The sequence below is a fragment of the Protobothrops mucrosquamatus genome, unplaced genomic scaffold (genome assembly GCF_001527695.2).
Source record: "Protobothrops mucrosquamatus isolate PMUCROS unplaced genomic scaffold, P.Mucros_1.0 scaffold167, whole genome shotgun sequence".
In the NCBI taxonomy this organism is placed as follows: Eukaryota; Metazoa; Chordata; class Lepidosauria; order Squamata; family Viperidae; genus Protobothrops; species Protobothrops mucrosquamatus.
This window is the reverse complement of record NW_015386529.1, coordinates 867,242-894,507: the sequence shown is the minus strand read 5'-3', so window position 1 is coordinate 894,507 and position 27,266 is coordinate 867,242. Positions and strand designations below refer to the sequence as shown.

At 34.3% G+C, this 27,266-nt stretch overlaps 1 protein-coding gene across 1 annotated transcript in view; it reads left to right on the top strand.

Moving 5' to 3' along the window:
• The window catches only part of LOC107285376 (ankyrin repeat domain-containing protein 26), a 101,032-nt gene that overhangs the window by 71,851 nt on the left and 1,915 nt on the right, over positions 1-27,266 (top strand). Inside the window, exons 32-38 of the mRNA XM_015813556.1 lie at positions 2,338-2,472; positions 4,078-4,190; positions 6,573-6,714; positions 7,513-7,803; positions 8,168-8,403; positions 10,688-10,934; positions 26,550-26,595. Coding sequence (XP_015669042.1) covers positions 2,338-2,472; positions 4,078-4,190; positions 6,573-6,714; positions 7,513-7,803; positions 8,168-8,403; positions 10,688-10,934; positions 26,550-26,595 — 1,210 coding nt within the window. The remainder of the gene's footprint in view (positions 1-2,337; positions 2,473-4,077; positions 4,191-6,572; positions 6,715-7,512; positions 7,804-8,167; positions 8,404-10,687; positions 10,935-26,549; positions 26,596-27,266) is intronic.

Genomic DNA, 27,266 nt, shown 5'->3' with positions numbered 1-27,266 from the left:
TTAAATTCTTTAAAATAATATAATTGCATACATATATAACATTAATCATCTAATATCTTATTTTTCTCATTTAAATCCTTTAAAATAATACAATTATATTTATATATATCCTTAATCATCCTAAGTTCTGACAAACATTTTACTAATCCAAAAAGATTAAAAAAACATTGACTTCAAAAACATTCCTTATTCCCAACCTTATTTTTTGCAATGTGAAACTACCAATGAGTTTGGGTCTCTTCATCTGACCGCTTGCTTGTGTTCTTGCAGTCTGGTCCTTCCTCCCAATCTGTCCTACATAGTCACATCGGCAATCCATGCAGGGGTCCAGTAGATTACACTAGAGTATTCCCACTTCTAAGTGATCTTTGCAATGCATGATTTGCCCTTGTATGGTAGCCTCTGGGTGGTGTGCAATGCCCACTTGCAGATATCGGAAGCTGCATTCTACTGCTTCCATAATGTTTTTGATGTATGGCAGGGTGTGCCATATAGTTGGTCCTATACCTTATTTCTTCATTTCCTTGCATGTTGCACATGCATCTTATAATAAATGGTTGTGGGTACCCTTTTTGTTCATATAGATAGCTTCTCTCCAGTTGCTTAGTTTGCTGGGTACTATAGTGGGTTTTCACCCTGTCATACAGTGTTCTCGCGCAACTCTTTTTGGGTGACAGTGGGTGGTTACTAAGAATAAATGCAATGTTGGTGGCCTTGCAATAAACCGTGGTTTCTAGGCTTCCATTTTTCTGCCTGTTGACAAGCACATCCAAAAATGGTAATTATCCAGCAATTTCTTCCTCCATTGTGAATTGTATGTCTGGGAAGATGGAGTTCAATAGGATATGAAAGTCTTTCATTGCATTTCTTTTGATGATGACAAATGTGTTGTCCACGTAGCAGCACCAAAATTTAGAAATGTACAGTGTTCTAGTTCATGTAGGACAGTTTCTGCAATGACTCCTGATACAGGGGATCCCCTGGGTGTCTCTTTTATGTGCTCATATATTTCCCTTTTGAATGTGAAGTAGGTATGTTGGCAGTACTGTGAAGTAGCTTCATGCTTTGTGTCTGATTAGGTTGTGCTGATCTGTGTTGAACTCTTCTAGTTTTTTATCTATTACTTTGTATGCTAAGTGAGGAGAGATGGATGTAAATAGGGACACTATGTCAGAAGAGACCGTGATCTCATCAGCCACATTTAAGACTTGTAATTTTGTCAAAAATGTGAATTTGCCAAAAAGTGTGAATTGCTTTCTAATGACTTTAAATGGCAGTTGGTACTGGATAAAGATTAATTCTAAGCAGGGTTTAATGTTAATTATACTCAAACATAGCCTTGTACTGTGCTTTGTGGACACATTCTATAAAATTATATATAAACTTTATTTATATATAAATATATATATTTATTTACAGAAATGTAACAGTAATATATAAAATAAAAATATATAAAAACTAGAATGATTAATGCTTATCAAGAACTAAAGCTAAGTACAAGAATTAAAATGTTAAACATATCCTAGAATTTGAAACAGAACCTAAAAAGTCTGTGAGAACATTAAATGAATTGCTAAAAAAAGTAATATTGAAGTCAGGCACAAAGATGATGAAAATGACAAAAGTGATGTTATGCTGTTATGACACAAGGTCTGTCACTTTTGTATATGTGTTGCAATCTCGTGGGGATACAAAAGAAGCAGAGTTTATGATATGATACTGCTTTTATTATTTTAATGAAAGTCTGATTCTGTGGATGTCTTTGGATAAGCATGCATGCTTAATGTGTGAATTTTCTTAAGAGCCTATTATTGTATCTTAATATTGTTCTCTTCTGAGAATAGGAATCTATTTCAAATAAAAACACTCAATCATTTATACAGCCATTGATATGTCAAATTAGCAATAAAGATTTAAAGGAAATATGAATAATAGCATTTGAAATAGATTTCAAAACTAGACTAAACTTCTATGGGTGTGAATCTTGTTCTTATATTAGAAATTTAGGAAAGACAGTATACCAACCTAGTCTCCTTTTAAAGGGTCTGATTGTGATTTCAGCAAGAGGGCTATAACCTTGTCTCCCAGAGCTGTAAATCCAACTGTCTGGAGCGCTTGTGGATAACCTCAAATCTTCTGCTTGTCTGGAGAAGAATTACAGAGCCAGTATACTTATTGGCTCTCCATTTACCATGATTGTTGGAATCCGCCATTTCCACACAGAAATCTGATCTTTGTTATCTGAATTAAATTCTATCTCTACATAAAGGTGTACTGGCTATTTCAAGGGCTCCTTTGTAATGATTCTTATTCAGAAGCAATTCAATTTCTCCTCAGGTCCAGAAGGAAAATATGCTTTCAGTAACTGCACAAGGTGCTCAGAATATGTGGGAAGAAGAACTGAAATTAAAATCAAAACTTGGGATTCGCCTTTCTGAGCTTGATAAGGAAAAGACAGAAATAATATCTCAGGTAGGTTCAGTATCAACAATTCACTGTGTTGGAAATGATGAAGAAACAATTGGTACTATGGTTGAGGTATCAAGAGCAAGTTTAAGTCCACATTTAGTCATGGCAAACTCAATGAGTCTGGGTGCTTTAGTCCAGTCACTAAGTCACTCAGTTCAAACTAGCTCACAGGACCATTGTGGTAAGGAAAATTTGAGAAAGAAAGTATTCATATGAGCTCCTGGAATCAATAAACAATAAATAAGCCTTTAATATCTTGGATTCAGAATCCATTAAGGATTTCATTATGTATAAGATCAGAACTAGACGTTATCTGGATGAGAGAAGCAGTCGTAACTGATTCAGATTTGGAACATCATGCTGTAAAAGTGTGATTTGTCTTTTATCTCATAGATTTTATACTGGGCACGGATTTTAATGTGGCAGATGAGAATTTTTTTTAATGTTTTTATATTATCTGCTTATCCTGCCTGATTGATCTATTTAACTGATAGATTCACAATGCTTTTAGGAAGCAGCATTTTTAAATCCTACTAGCTATTTAAATAGTAAGTTTGTACTGAGAATTTTGAAAGATCATAAATAAATAAAACAATATATCATAAAGTTCAGATAAATACAATATAAAAACTATTTTTACTGAACTGAAAAAAAGTTGAGTAAAGTTCTTTTTACTTCTTATCCTTTTTGAATTCTCCCAAAGACAAAGATGCTGACAAAGCACAGGAAACAGTTAATACAGGAGCTTTTGAGCTAGACTCCTTTAAATTCTTAACTTTAAATCAAATCAAATAAATAAAGGTCTAGATGCCTGAATTTTGCAGTTTTGAGAGAGAATGATGAAGTCTACATTTTTGTACAAAAGTGATAAATTATACTTCTTTATGAATTTTATAAATAAGTGTAAAAGAAATTGCTGGACTTGAGAAAGATGTCTAAGTGCCTTTGACATAATATATTTCAGTCACTTGACCAAGACATTTAGCTACTGCAGCTTGCAAAAGAAGGTCACAAAATTATTTAGGGCAACAGCTAGATGAAGCAAAAATAAAACTAAGAACTGTTTCAATTCTCAAGATACCTATATCTCCTAAAATTCTGTGATTGCAGCAATCATTAGTAATTTGATCTCAAGGGTTACTGATTGACAATGAAAGAGATTTCAATCCTTTTTTACATGGTTTGGCATGCTGTTAGCCTTCACAGATGAGTGTTGTTCAAAAAGTTTAATTGAAAAGTTCATGAAAACCCAAAACATTGTTCCAAATTATCTTATTCATTTCATAGTACAAGCTTCAGCTTCTTAGCAGAGCTGATATTTTCCAGAGAGTTTTACCAACACTGGAATTTTCTTAGAGATTGCTGCTACACTATAGCATCGGAAAGCTCATTTAAAATCTGGGCAGAGCAGCAGGGTCTTAATAAAGCTGTAATTTTGAAAGTTAAGGAAATATGAACTTGAAGAAATAAAATATATTTCAATATAATCATTTTTTTCACAAAGCTCAAAGTGAAGGTGGAATACCATGACAGATTTATCTGTGCATTAAAATGTATGCTGTTTGAAATGTTGTCAAGTCTGGAAATTATGTTCTTATTCTTTTACAGTTTGAGAATGAAAAGAAAAAAGTAAAGAAGGTACTAGAATTGAAACGATCAGTGGAACTACGACTAGATCAAGAAATGAAAAGGAACAGTGAATTACAAAAAGAATATCATGGGTAACTTTTTTATTGTTGTGAAGACAGTAGCTGCTTTCTGTTTATAGAATTTTATTTTAAATATATTTAACATTGCTATAATGAAATAATCTTACATATAAAATCTAATATCCCTGTTTCCGTGACCTGTTTTTTCTGCATGTTATAAATCTCTTGATTTATAATACAGGAACAGGTAGTCTTCGTGTTATAACCATTTGTTTAACAACTGTTCAAGGTTACGAGGGACCTGAAAACAGTGACTTACTAGTAGTCCTTGCCATTTTCAACTTTGGCAATGTTCCTGTGCTTATGTGATCAACTTGGGTGCTTGGCAACCAGCATGCATTTACAATAGTTGCAGGGTCCATGAGTCATGTGATCACCATTTATGACTTTCCCAGGGGACTTCTGAAAAGCAAATTAAATCGGTGAATTTGCTTAAAGATCATAGCAAAACAGTTATAAAACTGGACACAACTCACTTAATGGCTGCATCACTTAATGACAGTTCCGGTCCCAATTGTGGTCATAAGTCAAGAACTACCCACAGTCCTCATTTAACAGCCACAATTGAGCCCAGAATTTCTATCATACATCATTGTGGTCATTAGGGGATTCAACACATGATCTGACTTGATTTTACAACCCTTTTTACAATGGTCATAAAGTGAGTCACTGTGTTAGTTATGCGAATCATGTTTGTTAAGCAAATCCATTCCCCCAAATGGGTATTTTTTGCCAGAAAGCGGCAAAAAGCACTGCAAATAATGGTCACATGACCATGGTACACTGCAACCAGTCGTAAATGTGAGCAGGTTGTCAAATACCCAAAATGCAATCACGTGATTGCAACAGGGTGTGCCAATCATAACATTGAGGAGGGCTCATAAGTAACTTTTTGGAGCTTCTTTGTAACTTCAACTAGTTGTTAAACAAGGAGCAACAAATGCATACTGTTAAAAAAGAAATTAATACATATTGAATTATACATTAATAGAATTATAATACCCAAAGGAATTAACTACAATGGCAGTAACAACAGTTTTGCTGCAAAACAGATAAAAAGAATATAACTTTATAGTTGTTAATAGAATAGAATAGAATAGAATAGAATAGAACAGAATAGAATAGAATCTGGAAGGGACTTTGGAGGCCTTCTAGTCCAGTTCCCCTGCTCAAGCAGGAGTACCTATACCATCTCAGACAAGTGACTGTCTAGCCTCTTTTTAAAAATCTCCAGTGATGGAGCGCCCACGATTTCTGGGGGCAAGCTATTCCACTGGTTAATTGTCCTCACTGTCAGGAAGTTTCTCCTTAATTCCAGGTTGCTTATCTCTTTGATCAGTTTCCAACCATTGTTTCTTGTCCTGCCCTCTGGTGCTTTGTTGAATAATGTGACTCCCTCTTCTTCATGGCAGCCCCTCAAATACTAGAATGCTGCTATCATGTCTCTTTTCTTTTATACTAGCCAAACCCAAGTCCCTTCTTTTCTTTATACTAGCCAAACCCAAGTCCCGTAGCCGTTCTTCGTATGTGTTAGTCTCCAGGCCTTTGATCATCTTAGTTGCTCTTTTCTGATCTTTTTCCAAACTCTCAACATTTTTTTTTGTGATATGGTTACCAAAATGGGCTGCAGTATTCCAGGTGTGGTCTTAACCGGGTCTTATAAAGCAGTACTAATACCACGTGTGATCTTGATTCTATGCCTCTGTTTATACAACCCAGGATTGTATTAGCTTTTTTGGCTGCTGCTGCACACTGTTGGCTCATGGTTAAGTGATCATCCACTAGGACTCCAAGGTCCCTCTCACAGTTACTTTGATTTTTCCTATCTAAATGTAAAACTTTGCTTTTCTCCACATTGAAACTCATTTTGTTGGATAGGGCCCATTGTTCAAGTTTGTCAAGATCTTTTTGGATCCTGAGCTTGTCTCCTGAGGTGTTGGCTATTCCTGCCAGTTTGGTGTCATCTGCAAATTTGATGAGTTCCCCTTCAATTCCCTCATCTAAGTCATTGATGAAGATATTGAAGAGTACTGGGCCTAAGACGGAATCTTGTAGTACCCCACTGCTTACTTCTCTCCATGTGGATGTAGTGCATTGAGGACTACTCGTTGAGTAGAAATATGAAGAGAATATTGTTTGCTTTAGAAGTGCAGACTATATGAATTATTAATTAATTAGTGCATGTACAGAATCGGAAAACAATGTTAAATTGAAGTTTTGGTTATTTTAAAATGGCTATTTGTAGAATAATGAACAAGGTTTGAAAAATAACAAATCTTTATTTTTCACATTCTTTGCACTCATTCAGCCTGGTAGAATTCTTTCCTTGTGCAGCAAAAATAGGATCTATAGAATACTTTAAGCAATTGCAGTAAAATTTATTTTTCTTTACAGTATGAAAAAACTTCTAAAAATAACCAAAAAGAAGTTAAAAGGTTATGAGAGTGGAGAAAGTTCATCTCAGATCAGCTTACATGGAGAAATAAAGAATAAATATTCAGAAATTGATAATGAAGTTGGAAAACTAAGAAAAAGGGTATGTACCAGCTATTACTTTAATTCATTTAAATTTCACTGTTACATGATAATACTTACATAGTCCTTGTACTAATGAACGATAAGCTCCAAGCCCAACTCAGAGTACTGGTCCTCATCTATAAATAAAACAGTAGGGTGGGAAACTGGGTTATTTGACTTTCCTCTTTAAATTGCTTCTTATGTGAGATGCTGCTTAGGCTTGGACCCGGGGGCAGTCTCTTTCTATGGAAGTCTCAAAGTTTTTGAACAACTGGGTCCCTTTCTTCTTGGCCCTCTATAGTAAAACAAATCTTTCATTTAAGTGGGTAGTGGTAATTTGGGCTGCCTTTTTTAGACTTTCATTTGGTGCCCTGTTGGCTGCTTTATATAATGTTTAAATTTATTCTACCTGAGATAGAGGTATTTATTTATCTATTTATTTTGTGCCTTCGAATCAGTGTTGACCCCTGGCAACTGTTTATACAAGTCTCTACACTTTTATGTTAGCATTTGGTATTCCATTTGAAATTTTTTTGGATTGTTTTAATCATTTGAACATAGAATATGTTAACTAAAACTTTATTATTTATTTATTAAATGTATATGCTGTTTGAGTCACTTTTTGGTGAGGTGGGGAGGCATGTGAATTTAATAAATAAAGTGTTAGTTAAAATGTTTTTGGTCCACTTAGCTCTTACCTCTCTATATCCGCCACCAAATATGATTCTTCATATCCCTGAGCAGATACATAACTATTACTTGGCTTTATTTTGAAAAGTTGGTAGTCTTTTTCTTTAAGTGTTACTTGCTTGTTCAGGTTGATGAACTTTCTCGTCATTTGGAGGTTGAATCATCAAGATGTACCCAGCTGGAATCTACCAATTGTGAACTGAGTGAACAATTAGCATCTATGAAGACATTCCATAAGAATCACGAAAAATTAGAAAAAAGCAAATTGCAACTAGAAGAAGAAGTAGCTAACCTCAAACGCCAAGTACAGGATAACTTAATAAATCTCAGCCAAGTGGAACAATACAAGACAGAGATCGAAGAACGAGCTAGAAAAGACATAAGACAAAAATTGGAAGAAGTCAATTTCTTTTTACAGGTTACTTACTTATTTCCTATCTTTATTATTGTTATAAATAATTCAAGACAGACAACATATTTGCTATTTCTTTTTCCTATTTTCCCCACAACCACAAATCACTGGCCCAAACTCACCTAGCTGGCTTTGACATATCTAAGGCAGGGCTGTAATTCACAGCCTCCTGGTTTCTAGTTTGGTGCCTTGATCATTAGACCAAACTGGCTCTTTTAAATAATTGACAAATATTAACTAAGTTATTTTGTTGACAAAATTGCTTAATATTTTCATTAAATCAGGTTGCTATACTCAGACAATATATTAATGATTTCATTAAGTGTACAGCAAGGATTTTTCTTCTAAATTAATACATTTTGTGTCTTAGACACAGGCTGCTTCTCAAGAAACTTTGGAACAGATAAGAGCTACTAATAATGCTTCTTTGAGAAATCAATTGGAAAATAGAATTAAAGAATTAGAAACAGAGTTGGCCAAACTTAAAAACAGCCAGCAAGATAGCATATTACAGAAAGAATCTACACATACAGAATTGGAAAGATATAAAGGATTGTATTCAGAAGAACTAAAAATACGGAAATCTTTGGGGAGCAAATTGGATAGGTAAGTTAAAAAATGTTTCAGTTCTTGTAAACTTGTATTTTTTCTTATTTATTTTAGATTGAATAATGTCAATATGAAAAGAAAATTTTAGTATTGTAATCTCACTATGATAGCGATAACTGGTCAATCCAAAGCATTCCACTGAATGGTTTCAAAGATATCATATGTATTTAAGTATTTATTTATTTAGAAAAATCTGCTGCCCATTTTACTACCAAGCAACTCTGGGTGGCTTACAATACCATAAATAACAGAATGAAGTAAACTATAACACTGGGCATTAAAAATTGAATTATTCAAATTAATATTAATATATAATATATAGTTAAATATAATATTTAATATTTACTATTAAATATAATAGTAAAGGGGAAAATATTTCTTTAGATTAGTGTTTAAATACATTAGGAAAATAACCTTTCTATTTATACTTCTGTTTGTATTCTGAGAATATAGTTCTGCAAATAAAGTTCTTTTTGACATATTTTATATTCCTAAAATTATGACTTCCAATAAGTCTGTCATTTGCGTTACCCATTTTAATACTAAATCGATGGTTCTGAATTATCATCTGAATAACAGAGTGAAGCAAACACAAGATTTTCCAGTTACATACAAAAATATATATAATATATCTACGCTTATTAAAATAAAACAAATATGAAGACTTATATATTCAGGGGTTTAGTTTATAGAAATATAAAAGAAAATTGAACTGGGATAGATTGGCTAAATGAGTTCCTAATATTTTATCATTGTTCAGATGGATTTTACCCACATACTGGATTAGAACTGGGGGATGCACTCTGTCAGGCTTGTATCTTTCAGATGTACTGTTCTCTCCAAAGCAAGGGTGCTTCTTTTAGACTCCTGACAGCTTTGAGGGAGAAGGGGTTGATAAAATTAGAATTGGAGATAATGTATTTTTGCTAATCCTAATTAATGTATGAAATGAACAGAACCTTGCTACTTGCATGCTACGAATGAGAGAAAGGTAAATAGATTTCATCTGCCTTATAAAGTGATGGTTAGGTTTGATTTAGTATAAATTATATCACCCCACCCTCCCAAGCTGAGCAATCTTCTGCTAACTTTATTTCCCTTTCCACTTGAAAGGGAAAGGGGAGAAATTAAATATATAATTTCTAATGCCAAATTTGGAAGTCTAGCTTGTGAGGAAAACTATAACATCCATATGATTTTTATACCATTACATAAAATTATTGATTAGTGCATACTTAAAATTTGCACAGAGTATTTTGTTTTGCAAATTAAATATAACATCGACATTGAAAAATTGAACATTAATTGAAAAAGAAAAAAATAGAAGGAAAAACAATTACTATGTTAAGGACTCCCAATACATATTGATTAATATTTTGTGGCAGGAGATACATTCTATTAAGAAAAAAATGTCTCTCCTTGTGTTTTATTGATATATATTTTTAGATATATATCCTGCCTTTTCTCCAGGAACTCAAAAGGCAATGTACATATCACTCTCTCTCTTTTTTTTTCTCCATGATTTTGAGATAGATTGAGCTGTGTGAGAGTGATGCCCTGTCAACATCCAACTCGAGAATCCAAATAAAACTCCAGGTTCATTCCGTTTCCAAAAATCTTACTGTTTATTGAATACACTGCATGGTTATGCCGAAGCAAAACTAACTGAGGTTCCAACACCAATTTGTAGACTTAAACGATAATTTTCCCAGCCAAACCCCCAACGTCTTACATAATTCATATCAACAAGTTCACTTTGTTATGGGAACTGTCTGCTTCAAATCCACACCTGCTCTGGTGTCCTTGACAAAGCTTCAGGGTGTTTTTAAGCATGTTTACCAAGTCGGCCCAACTCCAGTCTTTTGGGATCTGTCCAGTCCAATCATCCTAGTGACTCTAATAATTTATATTGAGGTTTCAAATCAAGGAAAAGAAAGACTTCATATTCTCCTTTCCAAAATCCCCCAACTACTATTTTAATTGTTACAGGGTGCTAACTATGCCTGGACATATAGCTTACTTTAGCACAGGAGGATAGAGAAAACTGTCTGGAGAATAGAGAAAAAAACAAATATTGATTTTTAATTACCATTCCAGAACTCGGAACAGAATAATGAGGCCTCTATTTAGACTTGGTAAGGCCCCGGATAGATACATTTCTGGAACAGGTTAGAGATATATTACATTTTGCCTGGAGTTCTGACTTTTTATTAAATAAAGTGTATTATTATTCTAAGATGATATCTTGTTTAACTACTGATTTGTTCCAAACCTTTTGCAGAGCTAATGCGAAGTTAGCAGAAGCCAGCACTCAACTCTATCATGAGCGTCACAAAAACAAATCTTTACTTGCCAACAGCTTTTTAAGTGGAAGCCTTTCTTCAAGTCCTGTCCTGGAAACAGTTCACATGGGAAATCTTGGCAACAATTTAGCATTAAATAAATCTCTTAACCTTGGAGGAGGATTTCTGAACACAAATGGAACTGCATTAGCCTCAAAAAACAGAATGGAAGCTTACTTAGCAAAGGTTAGTAATTGTGAATGTCATTCTAAGCTGTAATTTCTGTTCTAACTTTAGGTTATATTTAAGTGAATAGTTATTTCATTTTGCAAACAATCTTTAACTCCTTACCTTATCTTAGGCATAGCGCTTTTCTGAGAAAAACAGTGAAAGCCCCAAGTACTTGACAACTTAATTTCTATTGTTCTTTTATGGAAGTTTAACAATAAAATTATGCATAGATAGGCTCTATGGAATGCTTAAAATACTGGTTGAAATTTTTAATATTATTTAAAAGTCAAATTTGATTGTTTTGTGGTTAACCAGTTGAATTTAGAGCCAAATGTGTAGCAAATTTTAGAAACATGATACCGTATTTTTCCGTCTATAAGACACACTCTTGTATAAGACTGCCCCCAATTTTTTAAACAAAAATTCAGAAAACAACATTTTAAATATTAAACAAACCACATCTTTAGTTTTGCGCATATTTTCTATTTTATTGGTAATCAAAACAATGAAAACAGACCACATCTTTAGTGGCAGTAAAACAAGTGGCCATGCCATCACACAAGGGGGGCGACTTCCTCCAGTCAGGTGGCAATCTGTGGGCTTAGTCCTGCCCACCCCCTCAGCCATCAATCACTGTACTGAGGTGGCTTCCCGGGGCCTCTTGCGGCTTCAGCCCAAGCTGCGCTGGTGAAAAACGGGTCATAGAAGGCAGCTTCAGTGGGACCAGCGGCATCTTTGGGGCAGCGCAATCCTCCAGCATCAGGCGGCATCTCAGGCCAGCGATATCCTCCTGCATCAGGTGGCATGGCAGCGGCATGTAAAGAACCCATACAGGCATGCCCTGGGCTGCGGAGGTTACCATTATTTTTCCGTGTATAAGACGCTGCACTTGTATAAGACGCACCTGATTTTTGAACAGGGTGTTTGCAGGAAAAAATAGTGTCTTATACTCACCCCAGCTTTAGAGACTCTTATGCAGAATTTACAAATAGCTGAAAAAAAATAAGGTTTGCAACTTAATAGACCAGATGATATGTAAAGTCCATCAAGAAGGCACAAAATGCCTACCTTGTTTTTTAAAAAAGCATGCAATTCTTCTGTTTGCATATATAATAGCACTTTTGATAGAAATAAAGACTCCAACTTTGATACAAACATTTCTGTGAAAGATCAGTATTTACTGCTGTTTCTTACTATAAATTCTGACTTTTATAGGCTATGTTGCCTTTCAGTTTTTTTGTTTGTTTAAAATATTTAGATAACCTCCCATCATAAATCAATTATGGGAGGCTTACAACCAGTAAAACAATATAAAAACAAATAAAGCTGGCGCCATAGCCACATTCTCATCCTAGCTTTATTTTGCCCTATTTCAATGTTTGGCAGAAGAGTCAGGTTTTAAAGGCTTTCCTGAAAGACAGAAGGCATGGGACCTGTCAGTTTCAGGGGAAAAGGCATACCATAGGGCAGAGGCTTCAGTATAAAAGGTGTACTTCCAAAGACTCCAAGATGACAATGCTTAAGGAATAGGACCTGAAATGAGCCTACCCTATTCCTTCTGTTGGGATGGGCAGATAGGGAGAGACATTTCACAGTTATACAATTGTACTTTAATGATGCTGGATGATGATGATGATGATGATGATGATGATGATGATTATTATTATTATTATTATTATTATTATTATTATTATTATTATTATTATTATTATTATTATAATAGCAACAATGCTTTTAATTCTCTACATTGATTTGCCATCACTAGAAACTGGTAATAAGTTGTACTGTTATTTAACACTTCATTTAACAATAAGAAAGGAACAATGAAACAAAACAGTCAAGTGTATAATAAATTGCTAACATATAATGAATTAAAGAATGAACAGAATATGTGAATTTGAAACTTCCTACAACAAGTTCAGTAGTGAACAAATTAGTCCAAAATGAAAGGGGAAGAAAAGGAAGTAGCAGTAATAAAAAGTCTAAAAAGGAATCTGAATGTAAATTAATGGAAGTTCAAGAAAAAACGAAAGATAACGTAAAAAGAACTGGGAAGTTGAATAAGAGTGGTTGAAAAGGTAAGGGAACAAGGGAATTGTATGCAAATCACAGCTTTTTCATTCCCATGGTGTTTTTTAGATATTACTGTTTAATTAAAATAGAAATAATAGCAGAAAGCAACACAATACATTTATAAAGTGTTTTTCCCAAAAGCATTCTAATCAGAAACCCCTAAGTAAAGTATTGATCTTTCTGACCATGATACTTTCAAATTAAAAAAAGAATAGGGGCTTTTGCAAGTTGTTTTCTGCAGTCTTCTCAAGCATTCAGTTTCTCAAATTATTTCATATAAGTCTGAATTCAGTTCTAATTTATGTCTTATGAATTCTCAAAATCTCTCCAAAGCACATACATTGATGTTATTAGCCTTTTGCTATCTAATGTCTATTTGTGTTAATGTGACTGCTGAATTAATTACCCTACCCTGCTCTCCCTCTCCCCTCACCCAATATACAAAGATATTATACAACACCACTAAAACAAACTTTATTTAAAAATTGAGGGCTTTTGGAGCAGACTGGACAAATGCATTGAAATTGGTAATTGTTTGAATGATGTTGCCTGGTAAATCAAGTTAAAGATACTAAAGACCATAATGAAGAAATTCCTGTTCTATGTGGTTATTCTTGTAGACGTATAGTTTCTACGTGATGCTTTTCAAAATATTTTGTTTTATGATTTTGCTTCTTCCTTATTTTTTATTATTTTTCTTTCAGTTGATTATCCATGCCTTCTATTCATTTTTCCATAAAAATAAATTATTAGACCTTTTATAAATTGAGAACACATCTGTTTAATAATCATTTAAAGATGAAAACTTGAGAAAGAGGTATTAAATGTATTAGTATTCTAAAAAGCTACTTTTAACTCATGATTTTAATGTGATGTTCAGTAAATTATGTGGCTGTAAAGTACAATTTTTTTCTATTTTTTGTTATAGCACAATTACTACCTTGATAAATGTATGAAACCTTGACACTGACATTTAAATTATGCTAATTTGTGCCTTAAGAATGGAACTTTTGCCACATAATATAATTTAAACAAAAAACAGAACACAGCTTTTAACATTTTATTACATTGTGGAAATGTTTTTATTGTGCATAGTATGTTCTAAGCCATTGTGCATAGTATGTTCTAAGGGCGGGATATAAATCCAAAAAATAAATAAAATAAATAAATTTTGAGTCTAGAAGATTTAGCGGAGGGAGGGAGGGAGGAAAGAAGGAAGGAAGCTTTATATATTATATTTTGATATAATATATAAAGCTAGCTTGGAATAATTCAGGGAAAGATATTTGAAGATCACATAAACTCAGTTCCTATATGTGGACCATCTAAATTTTAAGAACTAAGATATTTGATCCACACCTCCATTAAATCTTGTTATTCTCTCAGAATGGGTGGCAGCTCTGCCGACCATTCAGACGTGGTTTTGCTGTGCTCGGGGCTTTCCTCTTTCTGTGGTTTGGGTTTGTCTGGCTCTCTTGCTGGGGGGGGGGCCTTCTCCATTGCCATGTTCCCCCAGTGAATGTTAGGGTCCCACTTGGTTAGCCAGGATAGCCCCAGAATCACTGCCTCGGCATTTTGGGGGTGACCACAAATTGAATGATCTCTTTGTAGTTTGCTAGCCTCAAGCGCATCGGCTCGGTCAGATAGGAAGTGAGTAGCCCCCCCATTATCGAACCATCTACCTGTTTGAATCTCGTGGATTGGCATAACTTCCTCACCCACAGCCCCAGCTTCTGCACTGTCTGTAGGCTGGCCAGGCATCTAGTGCACCCCGAGTCTATTAGGGCTTTTACTACAGTCTTTGCCCCAGAGTGGGATGCTATGATTTCCATTTCGATGGCTAGGGATTTGATGGGCTCACCTACCATCGGGTCGTCCTCCCCTTTGCTGTCACTTTTGTAGAAGATTAACTGGAACTCCTCCACGGTTGGGGTTCCCTCCCCTTCACCACTCAGAAGAGTTCCTTTTAACCATATATGTTATAGCTAACCCTCTAAAATATGCTTTGGCTATGTCCCATATGTTCTGAATTGATGTCTCTTCCTTTTTATTTTCTTTAAAGAAAAACTCCATTTCCTTTATTGCTAGTTCTACAAATTGTTTCTCTTTTAACAAAGATTGATTCAAAGTCCATCTTGATTTCTCCTTCACCAATTTCCAGATCAGCTTTATCGAATTGTGATCTACCCAAATGTTAAGTTCTAACTCAATGTCATATATATTAGTACTTAGCTCAGGGGACATCCATATCATATCAATTCTAGACCAAGATTTATGTCTATTCGAATAAAATGTGTACTGGATCTTTTTTGGGTTTCTTTCTCTCCAAATATCCTGTATACATCTGTCATTCTAAAAAATGCCTTAGGGAATGTCTTTCTTCCCTTTTTCCCTTCTTTGCTGCTTCTATAATCTAATTTTCTATCTACAATTGCATTAAAATCTCCTATTAAACAAATGTTTTGATGTTCCATTTCAATATTTTCCTGTGTAATTTTTGGTAAAATTCTTCTTGTTTATTATTTGGTGCATATATTGCTACCATCAGTATCTGTTTTTGATTTACAGTATCATTAATTCTACCATTAGGATTCTTCACCTGAATAGACCTGTTTGGATTCCAATGTTTCTTTTATATATAAAGCAACTCCTCTTTTCTTTTGATGTGCTAATGTGAAATAACGTTTCCCAATTTTTGGGCATTCCAACAATTTATAATGTTGTTTTTTTATATGTGTTTCTTGAAGACAAATTATATCTATCTTTAATTTTTGTAATCATGCAAAAACATTTTTTTCTTTTTGATGGGGAGTTCAATCCATTTATATTCATTGAAAGAATTCCACTTTCCTTCTCCATCTTCTTTACTTATATTTAGGTGTTATTCTCCTAGTGGACCTTTCCTATCTCTGTTCTTTTATCATCTCTTCTCCTTCTTAATCTGTGTTATCAGTTTCAAAAATGAATAATTCTACAAAATTGAGCAATACTGCACTGTTTTATAAACACTGGATTGGAATCAAATTTGCAAACTAGATGGGGCAAAAGATGGAATAAAAATCAATGGAGTTTATTTAAATCACTTAAGTTTCGTAGATGATGTTGTTCTCTTCTCACAAGACCCAGAAGAGCTACAAATACACATACAAGAGCTGCATAAAGCAGGAGAACCATTTGGCTTAAAAATAAACCTGAAAAAGAGCCAGGTTTTATTTAATAAATTCACTAAAGAAAGAATATATATATATATATCTGGAGAACTAGACGTAGTAAACCACTACATATACCTTGGTCAATGGATCTCAATGAAAGTGATACAATAAAGGAAATTGAATGGCATGTTAAATGTGGTTGGCAGGCATTCAGCAAGCTAAGCATAATTTTCAAGAACAACTTCCCCCTATGCCTGAAGAGAAAAGCTTTCGATCTGTGTGTGCTATCTGCTCTAACATATGCCAGTGAAACATGGACATTAACTTCACAATCGATACAAAAGCTATGAGCGGCACAAAGAGCCATGGAAAGATACATGCTTGGCATTACAAGGTAAGATAAAAAGGTCTGCACATGGATTAGAGAACAAACAAAAGTATATCATCAAGAGAGTGAAAGAATTGAAATCAAAATGGACTGGTCACATAGCAAAGAGAACTGGTGGCAGGTGGACCAAGGCAGTCATAGAATGGATCCCACTTGATAAAAAGCATCCATCAATAAGCATTGCAGGCCCAACTGGCAAAAGAAAACTCAGGACCGTATTGGTTGGAAACGTGGAAGAGGCCTTCATCCTGCAGTGGACAGACAATGGCTAAAATGATGATGCTGATGATGATGGATTCTTAAAGGTTCCTATTCAGCTCCTTTTCCACAAAATCCAACATACAATGTCAGGAGATTTTAAATGTAATGGACTGCTGCTTAGGCATCCCCCTCCCCTTCCCTACTCATCAGGTAGGGATACTTTCTACTCTTCAATCCTCTGTGCAACATGTTCACCAGGCTGAAGATAATCCTGCAGAAGTGTTGAAAAATGCCCAGCCAAGCAGTGAGGAGGACTTAAGGGGGGGATTTGCCTTGAATCGTTGCACAGCTGCAAAATCTCACCCCTCCTTCAGCAGCTCCATAGAACTTTATTTATCAAGCAATCTGGGGAGATTCCTATTTTATAGGCAGAATATAATAAAGTAGTTTGAAGACTACACATGTGGATCCAGTTGTTTGCACCTGATAGAAAGGAGGTTTCAGAAATTATTGACATTACTTTCCTCAGAAAGTTAAAATATTGCCTACTTAGTGGCAGACACTACAAAAATTAAAGTTGTATTACTACTTTGCATAGTTTTGCACAAATAAATATTCTGGCATTTTCTAGAATTAGTTCTTAATTCTTGTTATTTAAGTACACAGAACCAAATTATTGCATTCAAATTGAAGCAATTTAATTCATGCTTTCTTGGTGAAATGAAGAAAAATGGAGCTCAATTCTATCTGTGTTACCTCAGTAGGACATTTTTCTATTCTTCAGTGATGGGCATTTCTCTTCTCAAAAGCTGCCCTGACTGAAAGAACGATATAGTTCTATATAAGGATATATAGCACTATTTTTCCTAGGTATTTGGTAGTAACCACCCCAATACAATGAAATTTTAATTTGGTAATGGTAACGTATTGCTTTAGATAGGCAAGCAAGTGCTTATTTATGATAATTCAGCCAAGTTAATTATTTTATGGAAAGCATTTTTCTATTTTTTTAACTTGGAACAAGCTTCAAAAATATTAATAACCTAGTTATAAGTAGTCACCTATTAATTTTCAATCTATAAAATTTGGACAGAAAGGCATTAAGATATATATGCATAGTATAGGTATCTATACTCAAAGAAAGTGGAATATCTAGCTGTCTGTTGTAAAGTTCTAGACCTTTTCAACATGTTCTATGAAGTCATTTGATCACTTGACAATGTTCATTACAGGTAAGCAATCTGTCATAAAAGAAAGGTACTCCAAATGAGCCAATGGAGAAAAGTGAAAACAGTAAATAATGCAAAAGAAGTAGATGATGGAAAGAATACTTGCTATTAGGATAGACAAAATAGATACGCTTCTTGCTTTGTTTTAAAGAAACCGGTAAAAAGAGACAGAGAAGGTAAAGAAAAACTAGACATGAGTGAGGAAGAAACTGGAAGTGGAAGGAGGCAGAATGAGAATAAGGCATGTAAAGAGGGAGAGAAAAAACAAGTAGGTTAGTAATTTTTTTAAATTTCATTACATATATATTTTAAAAGGAGGTTAAATCCATGTTTGCTGAATTCATCTTATTACCAAACTGTGTAGTTTTGGCTGAAATAAATTCTTAAAAATACAATGATTGTTTAATGTAAAGTTCCCAAGTTTCTGCCAGTAAAGTGCCTTGAGATTCAGGGCATTTAGACATATCAATAAAAGAACATAGTAATTCTCAAACTGATCTATTAGGAAGATTGTGTTCATAGATGAATACAATTGTGTGCCTGTAAATACCAAAGTGTATTCACCTAACCTTGCCTTAACTTACTTTCTTCTTTAGGTTAGGCGATAATTGGATCAAAACATCTATAGCCATAGTTTTCTATTTCATCCAATCTGGAATGTCAAACCATGATTTTTAGGTTGCAAGAAAATAGGAAAAATTCAGACTTTTATTTTTGTAATTGCATATGTTATAATTTTTTCTCTGAAAAAATTTTCTCTGAAGAATTTTCCTCTGAATTTTGGGAAAGTCTGTGGATCACCTTGTCCAAATTTCTGCCACACATATGCTCACAGAATGACAGAGAGAGAAAGAAACATTTTTCTCTGTTCTATTCTGAGCTTTATTTATACTGTTAAAAGTTTTGCTTCCGTTGCATTTAGTAAAACAGTTTAATACCAGCTCCAAAGCCGGTATACATTTCCATCTCCATTGTGCTCCACACTGATTACAAATAAAGATATTGGTGTTGACCATTAAAACCTTAAATGGCTTAGACTTAGGGCATCATTATCTGAGGGTCTTTCCTAGAATGAAGTTGCCCAGTTGTTGAAGATCTTTTATCCTTTGGAAGGTCCCCATTTGGCTTCCCTTTCTTGTAATATTGATAGTTATTATTTTTCTGTTGACTTCATAATATACAAGGAAACATTTGTTTACAAAGGTGACTTGTAAAGAAACATTCAGCAAAATACTAGGTTGCTGCAAGAATTACTTAATTTTTGGATTTTAATTTTTTTTATAAATTTCTCATGTAACAGTTACAGCAGGGGTATCAAACTACCAGCCCACGGGCCGGACGCATCATGTGGAAGTTGCGCCCACCCCATTGCCGGCAATGGCAAAACTGTCGCTATACGTTGCGCGACATCACGTGATGTCGCGAGTTTGACATGTCTGAGTTATAGAATAGCATGCATTATGTCAATCAATCAATTTTTATTATGGTCAAAGACCAGCATTATATGTTTTTCACCATTTGTACAAGGAAAGAGAATCTTATATTTTAGATTCCCACTACCATTTAGCATACGTGGGTATATTATAATGATGTTAAAAATATGTTTTATTCATAGTGCAAACAGATTGTTTCAGATTCAAATTACTCCTTTGTCAAGTTAAAAACAACCTTTCAAAATATAGATGGATTTTTTAGAACATTTTGCAAGAGGGTATTTTTTATTTCAAAGCAATTGGAATCCGAAGGTTGCATCTATGTGTGCTTACAAAACCAACCTTCAGTTGATAACCACGTGTTACTGAATACTTCAGATGAATTTTATTTAGTACCTGTTTAATAGTTATGTGACAAGAGATGAAGTCTGTTTCAGATTGGTTGAATACTAATTAAATAGAATACAGGTAGTCCTTGACTTAAAACTACAATTGAGCCCAACATTTCTGTTGCTAAGTGAGACATTTGTTAAATGAGTTTTGCTCCATTTTACAACCTTTCTTGCCACAACTGTTAAGTGAATCATTGCACTTGTTAAATTAGTAACATGGTTGTTAAGCAAATCTGGATTCTCATTGACATTGCTTGTCACAAGATTGCAAAAGATGATCTCATAATCCTGGGACACTGCAACTGTCATAAATACGAGTCAGTTGCTAAGCATCTGAATTTGATAATATGATCATGGGGATGCTGTAATGGCTGTAAATGTGAAAAATGGTCATAAGTCACTTTTTTCAGTGATGTTGTAACTTCGAATGGTCACGAAATGAACTGTTGTAAATTGAGGACTACCTAAATAATAAAATAGATCATTAAGCTACTTTTATGGTAGTTTTGAACAACAAATATTAAGGTTTTTTAATTATTGTGCTAGATTTTTTTAATTATATCAGATGATCACTTGAATATCAAGCAATAGTTTTTAAATTTTTCCAGTGTGAAATCTTTCTGAAGAACAGAAATAATACAGGTAGTCCTCGAATCACATGGAGCCTGCCCATTACGGTCAGAGGTTGTGATGGCTGTTAAGTGAAGCACCCCTGTGATCAACTCATTTAAAGCCCTCCATCCCTGGTTTCCCAATGCGGTCACTAAATTAACTTTGAGTCATTAAGCATAGCATGGGATGCCTTGGACCCCAGCGGAGGCTATGGGAGGCTGAGTACAGCCCTGCCCTGGATCTCCCAAGGCCTTTGCCACCCTCTGGATCACTCAGTACTCCACTTCCCACCCCTTGGGGTCCTATAGGCCTTGTGTCTGCCTCCCACCCACCGAACCCCACACGCTCCTCCAATCACGTCAACAATCTCCAGAGCTCCAGAATTTGATTAGGGGAAAAAAAGCAGCTGCTTTGTTGCTGAGCCATGGAGTGTAATCCCAGAAGTGGCCATCACTTCCCCAAAGGCCACAGTTCAACATGTCTATTTGTAAAATGGCTGCTTCTGGAATCCCTCTGTGTAGCTCAGCAACAAAGCAGCTTGCTATGCTTCCCTAACCCAAGTTAGGGAAGGATGTGGAATATTGTGGAGCTCACATTAGGAAAACATGACAAGCCAATTAGTTGCTGGGCTATGTGGCATGATCCCAGAAGTGTCTTCAATTTTTCACAATTCAGTGCAGCTGCTCAGAAAATGGGATCACATCACATGGTCCAGAAACAAGGCAGCCTGTCCTTCCAGAGATCTTTGAAAGGTAAATGGGGAAGAAGGTGTGGGCCCAGTGGGGTGGGAAGCAGGCCTAAGACCTGTAGAGCTCTAGGGGGCAGATAGGTGGGGGGAGCCACAATGTCCCTGCAGTTGGTCATAAAGGCGAACAACTACAGAGACGCTGCAGCGGTTGTAACCTCAGGACCAAGTTGAAAATAGCTTTTGGCCAGCCACTTTAACTTTGAATAGTTGCTAAGGACTAAATCATAAGTCAAGGGCTACCTATATTATACTCTTGGAGAAGCTGTCTACATTTGGGATGCCAGGCTAATTTGGTAGGATTTCCAATTGAGAAAAAAGGAAAATATTGTGTACTGGAAAAGATCCCAGTAGTGGTGTAGAGTAGAATTATATCATATATAGAGATGTATGCATTTCTTCCTATAGCATAAAAATAATTTATTACCATAATGTAATCTGGTAATTATATTATTTTATGAATAAAATGTAAGTAGCCAATGAAAGGATATATGTGTTCAAGCAAAACCAACAAAAGTAATTCAAAAATAAATATACTTTATCAATGTTTATTGTTTATAGGGAAGGGAAATTACATTAAATTATATTTTAGATTTAGTGATCTCTGAAAATGATCACAGATATGTTAATGTAATTCAAAGATAGTAGAGTTTTTTTCAGTTCCATCTTGAATTTGGTGCCTGAGCCTGGAGCAGTGGGCTTATGACAGAGCCCATCTGCTGGCCTTGTGGCTAATTAGTTGGATGATGCCTGGTGTGGCTGGGTTTTTTTAATCTATTTTATTATAAACGACCCAGTGTCACATGTTATGTGGGGTTATATAATAAATATAAATATTCATTTAATATTTGTAATGTTTTAAATATAATAAATATACAAATAAATATTATAGAATATGTCTGAAATTTACATACATTACAGTTTTCTGATATATACTTCACAATACAGATGCATATTTTTAATATAAATGGATTCTTAAACTAAGCTTCTTAACATATAATTAATGTCCACCACTTCCCATAGATAACAGATCAAATAAAAATCCATGTGATGGTTATTGAGCAGCATAATGCAACATATCCTTTGAGATTTATGATCATTCCAGTGTAAACAATCTAGTTACAGGTTTTTTGAAATTCGTTTTTCTGGATTTTTTTGTTGTTATTCTGTCTCTCACTGTTAAAATAAACCTACCATTAAAATGATCATTTCTTTGTCAGTGGGCAAACGTACAAAATCAGCAGGGGATCAAATAATTTTTTCCCTCACTATAAATTATATTTCCAATTTCCTTATAGGTTTCATTTCCTGGTTTATCCATAATATTTTTGTCAGAATGCAGATCTTAATAAATAATGAAAAACTACTATAAACATTAATACATTGCAAACTATGTTTTACTTATATAAGTTATTTTGCTTTTTATACCATTTAAATAATAATTTAGAAAAAGTTTTGGTTTTTTTCCTCTTTTCCTAACTCTGTAACCTTGTATCAATTTATAGCAAATTATTGCTCAACTGTTGCCATTTGAAAGATAATAAAATATTCAAACAAAGAGTTTAGAGTTATCTAGTTTATTGTTGCACATTTCTAGGTAGAAATTCTAGCTAGAATCTAGAAGAGGTTAGCCATGTTTTAATCTCATTGAAGTTTGAAATAGTTAACAATCATCTTGACTAACATGTCTTATTAATTTTAATTAGGACCAGTATGAATAATGTCTTGTGAAGTCAGCTTTCTAAGTAGAGCAGACAGATGATATACTGTATGTGTTTATTTAGAAATAAGTCACATTGAATTCTCTTGGATTTAATTAAGTGTGCATGATTGCCTCCTCCAAAGTAGTTTACCATTTCTTTTCACATAGTAGATAATGTTTTTCTTTTCTGATACTCCTTTGTAGATTAGTCACTTTCATTTCTGTCATCAAAAACCATACACTTATGGCTTGCTCTTTACTTCTTCAGCTCCTTGATCAAAAATCTAATTCTCCCTTCTCTTCTCTGCAACCAGAGACTTAACAAGGTGTATAGTCAGTATTGCTGAATACCATGCAATTTCTTGTGCTGAGCTGTTATTTGTTCTGTGTCTGATTAGTTAAATATGCACATTACACAGTAAGAAAATAACAGTGAAAATTACAGATATGAGTAAAATAATCATAAATAACCCATTACAACATATTTATGTATTTAATGTGTTTTACTGTATTTAAAGATTATTGAAAATTACAGTCATTTTAGTAATTCAGTATGGTTCATATTTAACTTTCTAATTAGAAATTCCCTTGTTCATAGTTCCACAGTAATCTAAATTGCAAATCAGTCTGATTTAAGAATATGGCTGTTTTGGGTGGAGATCTATAGAACTATGTTCCTGATTAATTTTCACAGCTAGTTTCCTATGCAAATTTACCAAAACTAAAGTTAGTTTAGTGAAATAATCTCTGTTATAGAAATATCACAGACAACTTCAACCTTCATGGACTTTTAGCTATTTCCATAATTCAGTTTTCTCTGCCACACTTACTCAAGAATTTCAGAGCAATTAAATAACTTTGACTTTGTCTCATGACTCAGCAGCTGAAAGGATGTTTATTTTAATCATGAGCATCTAGGGAAAGCAGTTATACTCTTTTATCTCCCTTGAAGCACAGATAGCAATTTTCCCAGATTTACAACTTTCCACATTTATTTTCATTCTAGGTAAAAGTTTTTTAAAAACATAGCAAAAAGCAATGACTCAAAATTAGAATTCTAGGAAGGATTTTAATAGAGATGTAACAGCACTATTAGCATGTCTGCTGTGCTTCCTCTACTATGTTCTATTCTCCCTATCCTCATAGAAATAACTATAAAGGGTCATAAAGATTTTTATTTGACTTTCCAAATAGTTCAAAGTTTTGGGGAATTGGGTGGTATATAAATGTAATAAATTATTATTTGTAAAGTTCCTTTTTATTATAGATATATTTCAGAAGGTAAGCATAATGACTGAGTAGACAACACTGAGCAGCTGAATTTATTAAGAACTGAAGCAGAATTGTAGGTAACACAAGTTAGATTACAAATTTTGGTGTCTTTCTCTTTCTGGACAGTCTTTCTGAGAAGTTGTGCTGGATGTTTGCCACCTTGAGTTATTTGTAAAAATAATAAAGGTGGGATACAAATCAATAAAAATAAATATAAATTGGAGAAAAGACAGGGAAAGTAATTTTAATAATAATAATAATTTTTAAAAAAAGGAAAATAGTGAAAACTGAAGAAATCAAGATGCCCCATGAAAATAACATTAAGAGTCTGGATGAGGAAGATTACTACAAATACTTGGGTATCCTTCAAGCTGACAACATCAAGCACATTGAAGTCAAGAAAAAGATTAGAGGTGAATAGATTAGAAGATCAAGAGAGTGAAGAAGATCTTAAAGTCCAAACTCAATGGAGGAAATACCATGAAGGCAATCAACACCTGGGCAATTCCAGTCATTAGATACACAGCTGGAATAGTGGACTGGACTCAAGCAGAACTAAAAGCAATGGATAGGAAGACCAGAAAAATAATGACAATGGATCATGCCCTTCATCCACGCAGTGACATTGACAGACTTTATCTACCAAGGCAAATAGGTGGGCGTGGAATGCTGCAAGTACATCAGATGGTTGAAGAAGAAAAAATGGCTTTGGAAGAATATCTGAAGGACAGTGATGAAGATGCACTGAAATTAGTATATCAGGAAGGCTTACTGACTACTAGAGAGACCAAACTCTGGCCTACAAGAAAGACCAAATGAAGAACAGAATAGAGGCATGGGAAGACAAAGCACTACACGGCTTAAAGCACTACACAGTACATTAAAAAAATAACTGGGAAAGCAGAGAATAACAAGACCTGGCAATGGCTAAGAGTAGGAAAATTGAAGAAAGAGACCAAGGGACTAATTCTGGCTGCACAAGACCAAGCCTTAAGGACAAATGCATATAAAGTCAAAATTGAGAAGACAGCAACAGACAGTAAGTACCGCCTATGCAAAGTAGCTGAAGAAACAGTGGACCACTTGGTAAGCTGCTGCAAGAAGATCGTACAGACTGACTACAAGCAACAGCATGACAAAGTAGCAACAATGGTGCACTGGAAGATCTGCAAGAAATATCATTTGCCTGTAAGCAAGAACTGGTAGGATCATAAAATAGAGAAAGTCATAGAAAATGATAAAATTAAACTGCTCTGGGACTTCAGAATTCAAACAGACAAGCACCTGCAACATAACACCCCGGACTTAACAATTGTTGATAAGAAAGACAAAAATGTCTGGATAGTGGACGTGGCAGTGCCTGGAGACAGCAGAATAGACGAGAAAGAACTGGAGAAGATAACAAAATACAAAGACCTACAAATAGAAATAAGACTGTGGCAAAAGCAAGCAAGGGTAATACCAATAGTAATAGGCGCCTTGGGTGCAATCCCAAAGCAACTGGAGCACCATTGGCATTGACAAATTTGCCATTAATCAATTGCAAAAGGCGGCCTTACTAGGAACTGCTTCCATCCTGCGACAATATCTGTAATACCAACAAACATCCACATCTGCCTGTCCCAGATCCTTGGTAAAGACTCTATAAGTAGACAAAAATGCCATATCCAGTCTGAAAATCTGGCTGACTGTGCGATGATCAATAATAATAATGATGGATGTCCAATCTCTTCTTAAAAATTTCCAGTGTTGGAGCATTCACAGCTTCTGGAGAGAGGGTGTTGCACTGATTGTTCTAACTGTCAGAAAATTTCTCCTTAGTTCTATGTTGCTTTTCTTTTTGGTTAGTTTCTTCTTGTCCTGCCTTCAGGTGTTTTGGAGAATAGCTTGACTCCCTCTTCTTTGTGGCAGCCCCTGAGATATTGGAACATTGCTATCATGTCACCCCTCGTTCTTTGTTTGCTTGATTGTTTTTGAGATTCAATTGACTTTTAAAACAAGACTATCATTATTTACAAGATGTGTGTCCAAAACACTGTCTGAACTTTAGCCATGTCTTCTGGAAAACTTCCATTTGCCTAATTTGTTTTTCCCTTTGAAACACAGACAATGCTTACTACATTATACATCAGTCAATATTTATAACTGAAGACCTGGAGTTTAGTTAAAACATTTTGATTTTGCATTTTAGGCTATCTGTGAAGTACCTTTGATTGGATATTATCATATTATCAGCAAGTGTTGATCCATCAATACTAATTCATTATGTAAAGTTTTGATCAATGATAGTTGAAAGCTGGGATATATTTTTTAAAAAAACTAAAATAGGCTATGTGAAATTTGCTCAAATATCTTATTAAGTGATACTGTGTTTATGTATTTTTATTTTATACTTAGTAATGTTTCAATCATAATATAAATATAATTTCAGATGCAGATGGAATTAGAAAAAAGTATCACCAAAGAACTGGACCAAGGTAAATAGCAAATTATAGGCTGACAATTTGATATGCATTCTGCTGTTTGCATCATTTCCCTCCCCCAAAGAAAATGATACTAATACTGCAATTTTGAGACACTGCACCTCATCATTTACATTTTAGAACCTAAATGTGGCCACAGTAAAACTTTAGCAACTTATTTTTAGAATATAAAAATATAAAACCCATTATTACCTGTTGAAAATAATCTACAACATAGAAATATAGTTCTAATGTATAATATACAATGTAAATAAGGAAGCAGTCTAATATCTAATATTTTAGATATATTATTAGATAGAAATATTATAAGCAATTGCTTTAGAGCCTCAAACAGTCATTATGTATTCAATAGATGAAAGGTAAAGCTCCACTGAGACTAATAAAATTTAAGTGAGGTGTAACTTATTCCATTGATTTTAAACATGATAGCATGCTAATTTATAATGAATTGCTTTAATAAAGTAAGTCATGCAAACTCAATTTTGAGATGGAATTTGAACCTAATTACAAATTGCTTATATTACTCACGTTATGTACTTTATTGCATATTGGAAAGATTTTCTAAATCAATCTATATACATGTTTCATTTTGGATTATCCAAATGAAATAGAAAAAATAACATATAGATAGAATTAAACTAAAAATGTGAAAGTGGTACCTTAGC